At 33.1% G+C, this 16,460-nt stretch overlaps 1 protein-coding gene across 1 annotated transcript; it reads right to left on the reverse strand.

Annotated features, from left to right (window-relative positions):
* Positions 1-9,789: 9,789 nt before the first annotated feature.
* On the reverse strand, positions 9,790-15,761 carry LOC133188992 (uncharacterized). The gene is made up of 2 exons (XM_061324446.1): positions 15,636-15,761; positions 9,790-11,430 (listed from the first exon to the last, which is right to left on the reverse strand). The coding sequence occupies exons 1-2, from the start codon at positions 15,642-15,644 to the stop codon at positions 10,069-10,071; spliced, it is 1,371 nt and encodes a 456-aa protein (XP_061180430.1). The 5' UTR covers positions 15,645-15,761; the 3' UTR covers positions 9,790-10,068.
* Between the last annotated feature and the right edge of the window lie 699 nt (positions 15,762-16,460).

A 16,460-nucleotide genomic window follows, 5' to 3' on the forward strand; every position in this document is an offset into this window, starting at 1 on the left:
CATAATAACAATTAAGATCTTTTACAATGTAACAGGGACTAAAACATGCTAGTACACTCCTTAACATACCGGAAAGTATCGTGCAAGAAGTTTACACGTTAAGGTTTGTTTGATGAAAGGAACTGTTCGCTTCCTGTTAAGTACAGTACTCTTCTTGTACGTTACGATTCGTTTATTGTACGGAATAGTATGCCTCCTGCATAGTGCGTTTCGATGAAACATTTTGCAAATTACCGTCGCAGTGCCAATACGCTTTAGTTTCAACTTGTAATTGAATAAATCATTTTTTCTTTCTTTCTTTATTTATTTTTTGTTTATCTATTTTTTAAATTCATTTCAATGTCACAATCAGAATTGCAGGGGAATGTGCCACTGCGTTCACGTTGGGAAGTAGAATGTGCCGCTGCGATTACGGTGGATTATAGAATATATCAGTGGCAGACATTGAATGCCTACGAATACTTGCTATTATTAATATAAAAACTTTGTGCACGGCAGAAAGTTTTAAGATGTTTTACATATAAAGTAGTTTCTTACCCTCGCCAGCCCGGAATCGTAGCCAGTTTCAATGACATGATTCCTATATTCGGATTTCCAAAGGATGCTAGAATTAAATTGTCAGTTTCAATTTTTACGATAATGGGAAAAACTTAAGGGACGAAGATAAGTGACGATTTACCTACACACATTATTTCAAATATAATCGAATTTAGTATAAAATCAAAGGCCTAACATTGAATAGTGATGTCCTAACTACATTTTAATTACAGAACAATTTACCACATAATAATAGAAATCTACCAACGCTATGTTCTTTTAAAAATGCTATTGAAAATGCTTATTATAAAATTCCAGTAATCTTTTAAATCATAATTATCGTAGTCAGAGTATTATTTTGTCAATTAAGAAATAATGCTGATAGTTTATGTGCTGATTTACAGAAAGATTTTATAAGTGGAATCTCCAAATGTGAAAACTGTGGTTTTCATACTGATAATGCATATCATTATTTTAAAAAGTTATATCGAGCAAAGAAATAATCTTTTTAACTGTATATCTAGTATTCATCTGCAACACCCTGTATCCTTACATTTTTTGGTGTTTGGTGACATTAATATTCCTTAAACAAAAAAAAAAAAAAAAAAAAAAAAAAAAAAAAAAAAACATTCCTTGTTCAGTTGTGTTCATGCTTATAATTTACAAACTAAAATTGATTGATTGTATGTTGTTTTACGTCCCATTTTTTCACTCATATAGAGACATCACCATATACACTAATTTATTTTCAATGTATTTGACACAAAAAAAGATCCATTTGAAATAAATTTAAATTTTCCCGAAAATATTTAGCTACAGGTCATTTTCGATTGACACCAATTACATTACTTTCATGATTATTGTTCGTGAATTATCATACACTTTCTTATGATAGAAAATGTTAATCATTAACTGTGTGTATATGGCTTTTTTCTTCCTTTTTAACTTTTTACTGACGGAAATGCTTGTAAATCATCTGCAATCGCAACTTCTCAGCACTTCTCGACAAGCGGAAAACAAGTTTACCTTAGAAGCGATTGACTTTCTGATCTCATTTGTGCAGACCTAGGCTATTTGGTCTTGCAATCACAGGTGTGTGCACTGTTTGCTAGTGACGCAAGGCTGTGACAGTATTTGCTACAAACTGAAGAACTAGTTTCATAACAAGTGTATTTCTTTCTAATAGAGATCAGCTGAGCACAGTGAAAATTCGAGTAAATTAAACGTCCAATACCTTGAATATGGGGTAACCCGTATCTATTCTTGTTATTGCGTAGATGGACTTTTGAGCATAATCAACGTTCGTTATCTTTACATATCATTTTTAATATTAACTGTAAATTATATATTATAATGACGTGTACATGTCTTAATTAAAGTGGAAAGTTGATTTAAATTGTAAACACATACAGCTTGTTCATGTGCAATGTTTTGATTTACATCCGAGTTCCAAACCAGCATGCTGATTGGTCGACGTGCTGATTGGTCAATACTTTTTATCGCTATAATCCTGATTGACCGCTCTGTTTGGTAAAACCTACTCCGGTCAACGTTATCTGTATTGGTCTTGTTCCTAAATTGGTGTGTCTTTCATGTTTGCCTTGGGTCCGCCCGTAGTGCGCTTTCGGTCGCTCAGGGTCAATCCTAGCAGATCCCAATCGAACCAAAAACGAACACGGAAAGCGAATATGGGTTTGGGTTGAGGTCCGCTTTCCGTAAGGTTGTGTGTGGTCGGTGCGAAAAGCTAGATTTTCTTGTGGAGTTTTTGTAGAAGTTTGCCTTTGGTTGACTCTAGATAATGTGATCCTTCATAAGACCTAAGTACTCTTACAAAGACGAGATTTAAAAAAGTGATATGGATATGTAGGTTTCAGTTATTTAATCAAAAAAGAGAAAAAAACATATGGAAATATATCTTTGTGTAACTCATTTACATTTCTCATATTTTTTTCAATTTCCTTTGTATCCAGTTACTTCTCATAGTGCAAGTTCCAGCTGAAGATAAAACTTCAATTTGCGCTGAGCAACGCCTGAATAAAGACCTCCGTTTGAACTTTGAAGATTACAGATTCCAGGACTCTCATAAGCACGCAAGGATGGCAAAATTTAAAATAACTAATATACGTTTCTAATAATTTTTTTATGCATGTATATGTGTTAGGAGACAATATGTACCGATGGACGACAACATGTGCAGTGAGGGTAGGTACATATTGTCGCCGACGACAATATGTACGAAACGACAATATGTATCGTCACAGAGTGTCTCTCCCAAATTGTAAAATTCTTATCCACTTGATCATGGATCCTTGTGTTAAGGAGGGACTTTATTACATGTAATTATATACTGGAAATGCATTAATGTTTTGAAAATCCTATTCTGTGCTCCTGAGCATCTAGGAGGCATACAGAGTAGAAAATTATAACGAGCATGGGTATTTTCTTCAAGATTTATGAAATTCTCGGCCACTCGGCAAATGTTCTGGTGCTGGGCAGGGCTCTATTGATTCTGTAGCGAAATTTTTACACAATTTAAAGACGTATTTGAATATGCTATTCACCTATGAAAATTAATCACTGTAAATAATGAATTTGATTGGTTAATGGAATAAAAGAATTATACAAAAATTTTAATGTATACATATAACAAAAAAATACTTCATATTTTAGTGGCCAGGCAGACATGTAAATAATAGATAAATAACAATTCAGCAAAATTAACTTATCTTTATATATTAAATATTCTTCAAAGACATAAAGAGGCCAATATGAAAAGAATTGGATTTACTACTATCATGTGCTCAAGTACTATTATTTTGTGTATTCTGTATGACGATAATGACAATTCATCAGTTGTTTTGTTTTGTTCAGTATCTTCTGTTGTTACAAATCTATGGATTCTTTACAGTGTTGTATGATGCTCAGGTGACTGTTAAAGCCTTTGTCATCTTGTTTCTGAATGTGTGCAGAAAATCCCGGGATTTTTGTAAACAATCCTTAATTTACCGCGCGGGAGAGGAAAATATTTTAATGCAGTCCGTATGAAAATTGGTTCAATAATGTTTTACAAGAATCTTTTACTTTGGTTTTCAGAATTTAGACAGAACCCCAGTATGGAAGAAAGATTCAAACGACACCTGTTACGTCAGAGGAGGGAAAGTGTGCGTCATCAAAACTTAGCAAATATCTGAAAATGGAGCATCTCTCTCTCTTTGATTGTAAAACCTCTCAATAAACAAACTAAATAACTTGACAAAGCACATAAACTGTTCTAACGTGAAGGGAACGTACTTTTTTGACGAAGAAATCTTGGCTAAAATTGGTTGCATATGCTTACAGTTCTGCTAAATATCCTTTCAAACACTTCCTAGACAGGTTTAAATTCTTGCCTCATTATCATGCTTTCATTGTATTTATCATATCACCTTTTATTATCCATGAATTAATAGAATTAGATAAGATAGTCTTTTTGACTGTTTGAAAAAGGTTTAAAAACTTATTCTTGAAAAAAATTGCTATACTTTATCTGTACATTCTCATATCTTATGAGAGTTGGATGATTTCTAGTTCGCGTTTTAAAATTTAAAATTCATTGTTTTAAATTGGATACTGAAGAACAGGAAACTAACTCGTGGAATTAATCTTCGCTATATTCACGAATATAAAAGCTTCGCGAATTCAACATTCAGTGAATAATTATCAACAAAAAATAAAGATTTATTGGGACAAAAAACTCCTTTTATATGTACATGAAGATGTAAGCGCTGTCTGCTTTCCATTCAAACTATACAATGGAATCATAGACCGTCTTCCTTACTATTTATGTGTATGGATTAAAATATGAGACTGTTTTGTCTGTAGTATGACAAAATCAAACTTATCAATAATTTGAAGGTTTTAACCACTTTTTGGGTGCAAAAAGACAGGGCCATTTCTTGAAGATAAAGAAAAGTTATGCATTAACTATTTTCAGAATGATAACAGTTTCTATCCTTCTCTCCTCTTTTTTTTCTGTCCCCTATTCAATCTGAATACAAAACATTAAATTTTCTTTAAGAATTTTTCCAAAAGCCTGTTATCATTGATGGTGCTTCTAGATATACCTGTGCGTTTTCTAAAATATATAAATTTTCTTACAAATAAATATCCAAAAGAACACTACTATTATCTAAATTCGGCTCAGTAAAGACAAATTAAATTTTATGGATGTACTGTCTAACAAATGTTTTAGCATTTGTACAAGATTTTTCAAATGTTTTATATTTTAGATGACCATTTGGCATCATCCATTTATAAATCTTATCTAAATCATCTGTTAGAGAGATGACTGATGCATCAACATTATCTACAACTATGAACAGGGAATTTGTATCATTAGCCAACAGCCTTATATTGTTAACTAAATTATCTGTTATGTCATCAATATAAAAAGAGGAATAAGAAAGGAATAGAACATAACCATGTCGCACACTTGCAGATAAAAGTTAAAAATTTGAATATAACCCATCAGAAGTTAGTATTTGACTCTAGGAGGGGAATTTGAAAAGTATATTGAATTGATAAAATGTAAATCGTTTCAGGGAAGTTGATGGTTTGATATCATTTAAAACATCTGAAAAATAAGCATGTATCTTAAGATCACAACTCCTAAAATGACGTCATAATCGTGTGTGTTTAGAATACTGACCTTGAAGTGATGTATAAAAGAAGTAAAATTTTATTGAGGAAAAGTTGGAGAAAATTTTATACAGCATATTGGAAGCACGTTACCAGAGATTAATACCAGTATGCAAAAAGTTTATTTAAACCTACATGTGCCTTTATCATATGCTGTAATAACTGAGTTCTCAGCTGGTTTCGTGGCGGTGTAAAAGTCTGTCAAAAATGGCAGGATTTTGTTGACACTCGTGCTAGTGTTGTACCGATAATCAGAAAACATCGATTGTCGACGAAAAAATGCTACCGATTCCAATGATCGATTATAATTTTTCATAATCGATCATCGGAAACATACTTCTAATAAAGTACATTTCAGAATTATCCATTTCTGGTTTAAAATTTATTTCTTCTTAATGAAAGAAAATGGCGTCTGCTTCTGATACTAGCCAACTAGCACGAAGCAGAGGTGTTTAGGAACCGCGAGTAAAATTTGGTGCGGGCTTATAAAATTTATAACTCGTTCGCCCACGTGGTGAATTAAAAATCTGCAGGACCATTCCAGTCCCCTTACTGAAAACAGACGTTTTCCCCATGTTTTTTGCTTTAAAACTTCCAATCAATTGAATAAATAAAAGTAACATGTTTCTATTGTTCGTAAATATCCTTCATCTAATCCATTTACCAGTACTATATGATTTGTAAAAATCCCTAAAACGATCGTCTTTTTTTCTTATCCGAATTTTCTCCATTCCTCTGTGTATCCTTTATACGTGGTAGATATCCAATTAAATTATTTCCAATTACTCAGTCATACTAAATGGAAGTTTTATTAGGTGTCTACTTAATTCAGATACGTTTCAAAAGTAAACTAAAAAAAATCTTATTCATGTGTCGGTGTCATGCACTTCATCAGTAGGCAACTAAGTATATAGTCCAATGACCTGGAAAAGGGGATTACGTATATAACCTTGCAAAAAAGGATAGTAAAATTGTTAATTGAATTCAGTTTTATTTCCTATGATGAAATATTTATGCGAAAGTAAGAACTTCAATTTTCATTTTAAACAAATGTATATTATATTTAATTAGTATCTACTTAAATTGTCCTAGTGATGTATTCAAAGGGTTAAAAAAAAGCTTCTAGCCTAAATTTGAAACTTTAGGAGCCCACATGGCTAGTGGAAATTTTAGTTAAATCTAAACCCTGTATATAGAAAGTGTGACATGAGTAAAAACAACAAAGAAAACAATATATTATATATTTTATATATTCATGTTATAGAAATAATATGAAATAATTGTAACCGATCCCAACCGATGATCGATTATGAAAAATAACCGATGTCCCATCACTAACTCGTGCTATATATTTTCGTTGAAAAGTCTTATCAAACAAGCTATAGGTTTGATTCCGATGTCTTCATGTGGTAAAACAGCTGCTTTTCTATATACTGAACACACAGAGTTTTAAAATTATAACTTAACAAAATAACATTTTGAAGTCAGCAGACGCGTACATTTTCCTGATGTTTTTTTTTTATCAATATCAGAAGCATCAACTTCCCTTCAACGTCGACATTTTATCAAACAATAATCAGATTTTTTCAAATGCTCATCGTTTTATCCAGATAATTCTCAATCCATTTTTAATAAGGTAACATAAATTAAATTTCATACGACTCCAATTGAAAAAGAAGACCATTATGACATTTAAAAAAAAAAAATAAATAAACAAAATAAATCTTACATCGTTTTTCTAAAAGTTGTTTTAAAGTATTGTTTCCACTAGTCAATAAATCAAAGGCAAAGGGCTTAGTGTACATTAAAATCATGTACAACTAAACGGTTTGTCAAGTCCATGAGTAACGAAGAAGATTTTCTACGCATATTAAGCTAAGCACACCCTACGACCTAAACCATGGTCAAAGAGAGCATGAATTTCGGAAGTTTAGTAATCTACCAATCATTATCATGCAAATAGTGTGTCTTCTAGATGTCCATAGGTAAAGAAAAAGAGTATTCAAAATACGGAAGGCTCGAGTGAGCTTTTCTGATCAAAGAGTGTCCAGCGTCCGTCTGTCGTATGTTGTCTGTAAACTTTTCACATTTTCGACTTCTTCTCAAGAACCACTGGGCCAATTTAAACCAAACTTGCCACAAAGCATCCTTGGATGAAGAGAATTCAAGTTTGTTCACAGGAAGTGCCGCGCCCTCTTTCAAGGTGAGATAATTAAGAATTCGTGAAAATTTGGTGGCATCTTTTAAAAATCATCTTCTCAAGAACCACTGGGCAAGAAAAGATGAAACTTACGTGAAAGCTTTATTACATACTCTAGATTTAAATTTGTTCATATAATATAACCCCTGGGGGTAGGGCGGGGCCACAAGAGGGGGTCAAATTTTTTCATAAGAATATATAAGAAATATCTTTAAAAATCTTCTTCTCAAGAACAGCAAAGCCATTATTAGTCATATTATTACAGAAGTATGGGAGAGGACTATCTAAGTTTTTAAAACTTGTGTCCCATCCCTTCGACATATTGTCAATAAAATATGTTCAAAACAAAACAGAAGTATCCTCAGGTAGTGCAGATTCAAGTTTGTTCCAACCATGACCCCTGTGGGTGGGGTAGGACCACAACAGGGGGGTCAAAGTTTACCATAGGAATATAAAGGAAATGTCCTTAAAAATATTCTCAAGAACAGCCACGATAAGTCATATTATTACAGAAGTATTCTCAGGTAGTGTAGATTCAAGTTTGTTCCAATCATGACCCGTGGGTGTAGGGCAGGGCTACAAAAGGGGTGTCAAAGTTTACCATAGGAATATATAGGAAATATCTTTAAAAATCATATTCTCATGAACAGCGAAGCCAATATTAGACATATTAATACAGAAGTATCCTCAGGTAGTGTAGATTTTCAAGTTTCTTCAAATTATGACCCCTTGGGGTAGGGCGGGCCACAACAGTGGGTCAAGGTTTACAGATGAATATATAGGTGTAATGCTTAAGGGGCATTGGAGTAAAACGCATTGAAGACTTCAAAATAGTGAAATGACCTGATAACCCTTGGAATAGACTAGTCTAAGGGTATATAGGGCAAAGCGTTGGGAAAGTCAGGCATTCAGAAGGTAGCTGAAGAAGTTGGATGATGAATCAGCAATAAAGAAGTTAAGATATTCTATCCTAATAGCAAAAGATTCAATGAAATTAAATACATTACAGATGTGTAGGTGTTGAATTCTCAGTGTATTTAGATATAATTCCCATTTATTACTATTAGCATGTGAGGGTGGGATGTGTCCTAATTTATGACCTTGAATTTTGGTAAGAGTTATCTCCCTCTGTTTTTAATTAATAAAAAAAAATCAATTTTAAAAATCTTACCTGGTAAAAAAAATCATTTTCAATTGTCATTCTATTTCTAATGTGTTTTAGTGCATTTTTTCACTACTGTATTTATTGATATTCTTATTATTTGAATTTTTATTTTTTAAAAATTGCTCCATAGATTTCAATCTTTGTTAAGTACATAAGTTCTGGGTGTAGTAAATCTGAAGAAGATTGAGACAACTGGTTCTTATCTATCAATGGGAACCTAGAGGAGAAACACGGTGCAAGTAGCACCTTACCCAGTCCCCATCTCTAGATGAAAAGAGAAAATTTAAGTACTATGTGATATATCCTCAGACATAGCTGTCCAATCATTAACTCAGACAAAGTAAAAGGAAAACCTATATATTTATTGTAAGAATCTGATCATACACGTTACATAGGAAATATCTTTGAAATCTTCTTTTTAAGAAAACTAAGCCATTATTAGTCATATATATACAGAAGCAACCTTAGGTATTGTAGAATCAAGTTTGTGCAAATCAAGACCCCACCAGGGGTTTGGACACAACAGAGGGTCAAAGTTTAATTTTGCATAAGAATATATAGGAATCATCTTGAAAAAATCTGCTGCTCAAGAACAGCAAAGCCATGATTAGTCATATCATTAGAGGAGCATCCAAAGGTAGTGTAGATTCAAATTTGTTCAAATTTACGGTAGGTAGAGTGGGGCCACAATGACCAATCAAAGTTTTACATAGGAATACCTAGGAAAAAAATCTTTAAAATTCTTCTGTTTAAGAACAGCAAAGCCATGATTAGTAATATTGATATAGAAGCATCCTGAGGTGTGTAAATTAAAGTTTGCCCCCCCCCCCCTTAAAACTTTTCAATATACTGAACATATTTCTGCTTTTTCCTAGCCAGTGTGCTCAGGTGAGCGATGTAGCCCATGGGCCTCTTCTTTTTATATCTTTGGATGAGACAATTCTTTTTAAAAGGTCTTTCTTAAGAGAAAGTACTTACATTTAATGATTATGATATACTAAGGAATTTGTTTTAAAAAAAATGGAAAATATTGGAAAAGGATTATTTTCCAATTGAATAAATGAAGTACAGTACTCATTTCAGTACTTCGTTACTTGAACAAAGAAACCTGCATCCTGAATAATCTTCAAATTTTTTGCAGAGCTGAGTGTGATTCTTGAATTTGCTGAGGTGTGTGAAAAATTACAGATTTAATCATTTTATATCCTTGATCTTCATACTGAAGTTACATGTACATTTGAAAAATAGAAAGAACTGTAGATAAGTCGTATAATAAACATTCACAATTTTACAAAATGTAGTAATATGAGAACACAAGTAGATAATAAACTACTGAGTCATCTTGCACAATTTCGTATGAATGTTGTCATAATATGATTTAAAATTCGAAACTATTTTCATGTCATAGATGCGTCTGCAATTTACTGTTCTTCTGAGTAAATTACACATATGATCAAGATCATTTTCAAGCATGTTTTTTTTTTCTGACTTAAACATCTCGGTCACAGTAAAATGTTGGGACGTCAGCCTCTGATGATTTGGTTAGCTTGAGCTTACACCAGCGAGCAAAGTGACTAGAATCGTTGGAAAAGTGCACAAAGAGTTTCTCTCCAATTCTATCCTTTGCTCGTTCGACTACGGTGTCGGGGTCATATACATCATACAGTGGTGGATCATAGTGTACAACACTGAACTCGCCATTAAAGCTAACTTTTAATTCTTCTCTAATAATTTCTCTATGAGAAAAGGGGCCATGAAAACAATAATGAGCAATTTCACAAATAAGATATTTCTTCTCTTTCTTGGAAATTTTGAGAACAACTGCGTCATGCCAGAGGTTCCAGTAACTGTATCTGATGATGTCACCAAAATTGACGTCATCGCTTTGCTTTATAGGAGTAACACTGGCACTAAGAAGCTTTTTATTGACTTCAAAGCATTGTTGACATATAATTTGACATTCAAATTCTTTTTCATTTCGGAGTTTTTCATCACTGATCCCCCGAAAACCACTAGAAAAGAACATCTTTGCTATCATCCTAACTTTCCGAACTTGAACACTGAATCTTTTTCCGGTGACGCAGTAGGTAGCGAAATGCTCACAATTATTTGCAAACAGATGGTACTTAAACTTCTTGGCCTTGGATGCTGTACTCAAAAACTTCATAGCACGACTAACAATTTCTGGTTTGGAAAATTTGGGATTTCGATATTCTACAATGCGGATGTTGTCGGTTTCAAAATTGAAAACTTTTATTGTATTAACAATTTTTGCTTTTCCTCCGAATACAATTCCTGCAGCCGCCTTCGATATAGTGTTTGTCGCTTCTACTATCCCAAATTTTCTTTCGTTTTCTTTAAACTTCTCAACAACAATTCCATGATGGTCATACAATGCCCCAGCAAAAACGATATGGTCACCCTTTTCTATTTCATTGGCCAGAAATACTGGGATTGCTTTAACACATTCTATACACCCTCCTTCTTCAGATATGTCGTCTGATGCTTCTTCAGATGCATCCGATTCTTGGTCCTCATTCAGAAGTTTGCTCTCGTTGTTTCGGAGGAATGGCTCAGCTGGACTCTCTTTGAAATCTTTCTCTGGATCTTTCGAAATAGTGATAAAATTATCTTGTGAACAGTCTGATCTGCCCGCTGTATATTTGTCTTGATTTGATTCAAAGCTAATATTATCCTCCTCGGTGATTGTGCTCGCTGGATCAGTACCGGGGAGGGACAATGATTGTAAAAGCTTGTGGCTACGAATAGAATGAATAGACGGGGGTCTTTGTAAGTCAGAGGGATCAAATGAAGCACTTCTCATAAGAGGATATTTCCTATGACTTTCTCCCTAAAAGACAAAAGCTTCATGTTATTAGATATTTTGGAATACATAACCTAACATGTATTTTGATATAGATAGGCAACTCTAAGAATTGTTAAATGTATGACAAAGAAATTTCAATTGGATTAATTGAACCCAGGGCATTGTAAAGCAAGAGTATTTAATGTGTACACTCTCAGAATCAAATAATGTATAGATTTGTTAACACAGCTGTACTTTCTAATTTGAAGGTCTTTCTTAAGTTGTAGAAATGTTGAGCTGATCTAAAAATTGATATTTTCTGTATGAAGGTTATAAGCAGGCGGGCTGTGCTGATGCTTAAATGGTTGTTATTATAGAAGAAAATTAATCAAATCAAACTAGTATTCATGAAAAAATTAAATTATACACCATACACATGAAGAAATTTGGTTAATATACAGTGCAACTATTGTAACGAAGGTGGTATCGTTACCAAAAGCAAGAGTTATGTATAAAAAGTATATAAAAGGTATAACTTTTGTACACAGATTCGAAAAGAAATAAAAAATGCTGTCATGTTCTATGTAAGTTACGTTAATGAATAATAATCCATTTGAAGCATCTGGCAAATGTAACCATATGCGCACCACTCATGATGCAACTTACTACTGTGTTTACTATACACTAACTGCTTCATCTTTAATCCATAATAATATGTTATTACTTCTAAGGAACTCTTGAGTGTATTTAATTTGAGATGCAATTATTTTACAGTTACATGGTAAAAAAAATATGTTTTCTTTATACACGTAATTAACTTCCAAAGCGGAAGTGCGCCCTTATCCCTTGAGAGAAATATTTCTTTCATGGTGTTTCTTGTAATTCTAAGTAATACATACATTTGTTCCTTTATTATTTACAAGTACGTGTAACTGTTTTGTGATTTGTAGCCAAAACTTCATATTCATTTCCATATTCATAATACACGTATCTAGACTGACAAATTATATGACTATGGTGGCATATTACTGCCCCCTACATGCAACTTAAATTATGTCAACATGCAAGAAAAATATGTCAACATGCAAGATAATTATGTCTACATGCAAGAATATTATGTTGACATGCAAATGACCAATCTTATTAGAGAAATTAATTTTAATACGGGTAAATTTATTCACTAACGCCAGTATCTGACATCATACATGCAAAATAACTATATTGGTATGCGATTATTAGTCCCCTACCGGTGAAACCGGAGGGGACTATAGGTTTCCTCTGAGTCTGTCCGTCCGTCTGTCTGTCTGTCTGTCCGTCTGTCCCTCTGTCTGTCTGTCAGTCTGTCCCACTTGGTTTTCCGCACTTTTTTCCTAAACGCTTGCAGATATTGAGCTGATTTTTGGTATGTGAGTGTATCTTGATGAGTTACAGAGCAAGTTTGCATTTCGTTCCGCTTCACTGATTTTTGGCAGGATTACGACCTCCTCAATTTTTCAGGGTTTTCCGCAATTTTCTTCTAAACACTTTTAGATATTGAGCTGATTTTTGGTATGTGACTTTACCTTCATTAGTTATAGATCAAGTTTGCATTTCGTCCCGCTTCATTGATTTTTGACGGAATTATGGCATTTTCAATTCTTAACGGGAACCAGATTACACTTGCCGGTAGGGGACTAGTATTGCGAATGCAATACTCAGAATGCTTGTTTATGTTAACATGCAAGATAATTTTGCTAACATGCAAGATATTTATATCAACATGCGATTTATTTACGTTAACATGCAACATAATAATGTAGACATGCGACTTATTTATGTCAACATGCAAGATAATTATGTTAACATGCAACTTATTTATGTCAACATGCGACTTATTTATATCAACATGCGATTTATATTTTAACACGCAAGATATTTATGTCAACATGCAGGATTATAAGTTGCATATCAACATAAATATCTCGCACGCTGACATAATTAACTCGCATGACAACATAATTATCTTGCATATTGACATAAAAAAATGCATGTCTGCATAATTATCTTGCATGTTGACATAAATAAGTTGCATGTCTACATAATTATCTCGCATTTTAACATAAATAAGTCGCATGTCTACATATTTATCCCGCATGTTAACATATGCAAATATGTTAGATTCTCTTATTTGTTCACATCATGACCCCAGGGGGTAAGGTGGGTGCCGCAATAGGGGATCGAAGTTTTATGATGAAATATATAAGAAGAATCCTTAAAAATCTTTTATTCAAGAACCACTGACTAAAGCTATTAAAACTCATATGGAAGCTTCTAAACATAATGTAGAATGAAATATGGCAAAAAGTATTCAAGCTCAAAGTCCATTAAAACAATACAAATTGTGAGCAGAGCAAACACGGCCCCCTAAAAAAATCAGAGGTAGGATCAGGTACCATTGAGGAGTGAGCATCCCTGCCGACCGGTCACAACCGCCGTGTGCTCCTTGTCATGATCGGGAAATAACGGAAAAATCTGTAGAAAATTCAGTGTGTAAATAATGTACTAGCAATAAGTATGAAAAGCGTCATTCAGCATATGACTTAATGATAGATTGTACTTGCTGACAAGGTCATTGTATCGACCATAGAACTTACGAAATGATGACTTTAAACGAGACTGTTGATATTCTTGTTTCATCAAAATTGATTTTTATCAATAACTTATCTTGATTTAGAAATTGTTCATACGTAGAGTATGCTCTTGAGTATCGAATCAACTGAGACACCCCATATGTAGGTGATAAGGGTATATTGCTGCATAAGTAAGGGAAGCTGACGATTGAAAAGTTAAAGCCATCACGTTTATCATAAAGCTTTGTTGTTAGATTACCAGTAACGTCTTTTCTAGTAAAAAAAATCCACATATGAAACAGATGGGTCAGACTCTGTGGTATCTTTTATTTCAAGCTCACTGGAATATTTGTCTACATATGAATGGAAATAACTATTGCTATTGCAACGCCATGTTTATCATATTGATATTGAGGCATCCCGATGATGTGAGTATTCAGAGACCTACAAGAGTTTGGGGCCATATAATATGGGGTCACAATTTTTCCAAGGAATATATGTCTTTTTACATTGGAAAATCTCTTAAGAACAGTAAGGCTAAAGTAACTCAAGTGAGTGTTGTGGCTCATGGGCCTCTTGTTTATATAGTAATATTCCAACATCACCTTCATATGGTGTGTACTCAAGAGCGTGCTTCGAGTACGAACAGTTTATAAACCGAGGCAAACTATTTACAAATAAGTTGATGTTACAAGGATATCAACAACCCCGTTTAATGTCCATCTTTTTGCAAATTCTAGGGTCATTATAATAAACCTTGTTTGTAAATACCATTGGGTCTTTTTTTGGTCTGACATGATTCATACCATTTGTTAAGTAATTGATTTTATTCTAAATCTGACTGCGAAATATGCCTTATACCCTGATCAAATACATACGTATAAGGCTCATGACAGGTTTGGCCTGTCAAATGGAGATGATTTCTCCTCCTAGGCACCTGATCCCACCTCTTTTTTTTCGACCCGTTCACAATTCGCTTTGTGTACAGGATTTATGATATTAATCACTGTTCTTTATCTTCGCTATTAATATATTGTAGTTCGAAAGCCAAGGTGCCACTTTAATTCCATTTTTAAAATATAGTGCTCGATATATTTTTCCTGGCTACGGCGAGAGATCTTCGTTTTGTATGAAAGTCTATGGACGATTGTTTATATCAACAATTCGTTCTACTTTCGTTTTATATTATAATGCATAGAAGTTTTAAAGGCTTGTATACAAACAAATCTGTTTAATGGGGTCAGATAGTACGTTGCTAAATTGGATATTTGTCAACAGGTATAGACTGTACTAAACGAATGATGATTTGACTGTAAAAAAAAATTATTATACTCCCTTTTAGATGACCACCTTAATATACAGAAGTCTACATTTATCTTTTGTTTCAATAAATTGAAATTAAGGTATATTAAGCAATTTTGATACATAGATTAGAAATTCATGAGAAGTTGATACACAATGCCCTGTGTCAAAATATTGAATTTCGTCCAAGATATTCATAAATTATCGTTGAAATATTCAACATTGGCCATCGATACTTAGAATTGTAAGTATATAATTGTAAATCACTTTCTTTTCCCTCAATGTAAAACCAACAGCAGCACTATTTTGTAAAAGGCATAGAATAAAATCAAAACTTACATTTGCCATGGTTAAATAATTATCTTTTCCAGTCTGCTGCAGTACGCTAAAATGGCCCACATATTATCGATCTCCTTCACTTTGGCAGATATGATACAAACCATAAGAAGAGTGCGTAAAAACCTGGCCACTGGAAGACATTTTGAATGAAATTTATATTTAGCAAAAGGAAGTATGGTATACATGTATAATTTAAGACTAGGGGATTGTAAAAATTATTTTGCTTGCGAAACAAACCTACACATAAGCATTGTTCTACAACAATATGATATACAATCTGGATCTAGAAGCATCACTCTTTGACGATATGAAATCTCTCTCTCTCTCTCTCTCTCTCTCTGTGTGTGTGTGTGTTTATTCGTTTGATCATTTGTATAATACACATGTATTATAATGGTGTATCAAGGTCAAAGTCAAGATGCACGACTTTAATTTACCGACTTGGCATGATAAATAAATAAATAAATAAATAAATTGTACAGACTCTTTTTGGGGGGATTGAGGGGAGGTAATATTTTTCTTTAAATGCATTTCTTTTTCAAATAACTTTTCAACCTGTAAATTTCGAGTCTAGTTATATATCTTTATATTTTGACACAACTGCATGTAAATAGTGATAAATTAAAAGTGGCAAAAGTTTGCATCCGAATTACGTCGATTTTGAGGGGTCAAATTAAAAAAAACTGCCCATATAGGAACTATCAAAAAATAATTTTGAATTAAATATAACGAATTGTCAAATTTATTAAAACGAATTTAATTCGTTAAAACATATTTTTTTTTAAATTCGTTATATCGAATTAAATATTTTATTACAGATTTGCT

Source organism: Saccostrea echinata, unplaced genomic scaffold, assembly GCF_033153115.1.
Source record: "Saccostrea echinata isolate AGI-Se365-2 ecotype Australia unplaced genomic scaffold, CSIRO_AGI_Sech_v1 ptg000016l, whole genome shotgun sequence".
NCBI lineage: Eukaryota > Metazoa > Mollusca > Bivalvia > Ostreida > Ostreidae > Saccostrea > Saccostrea echinata.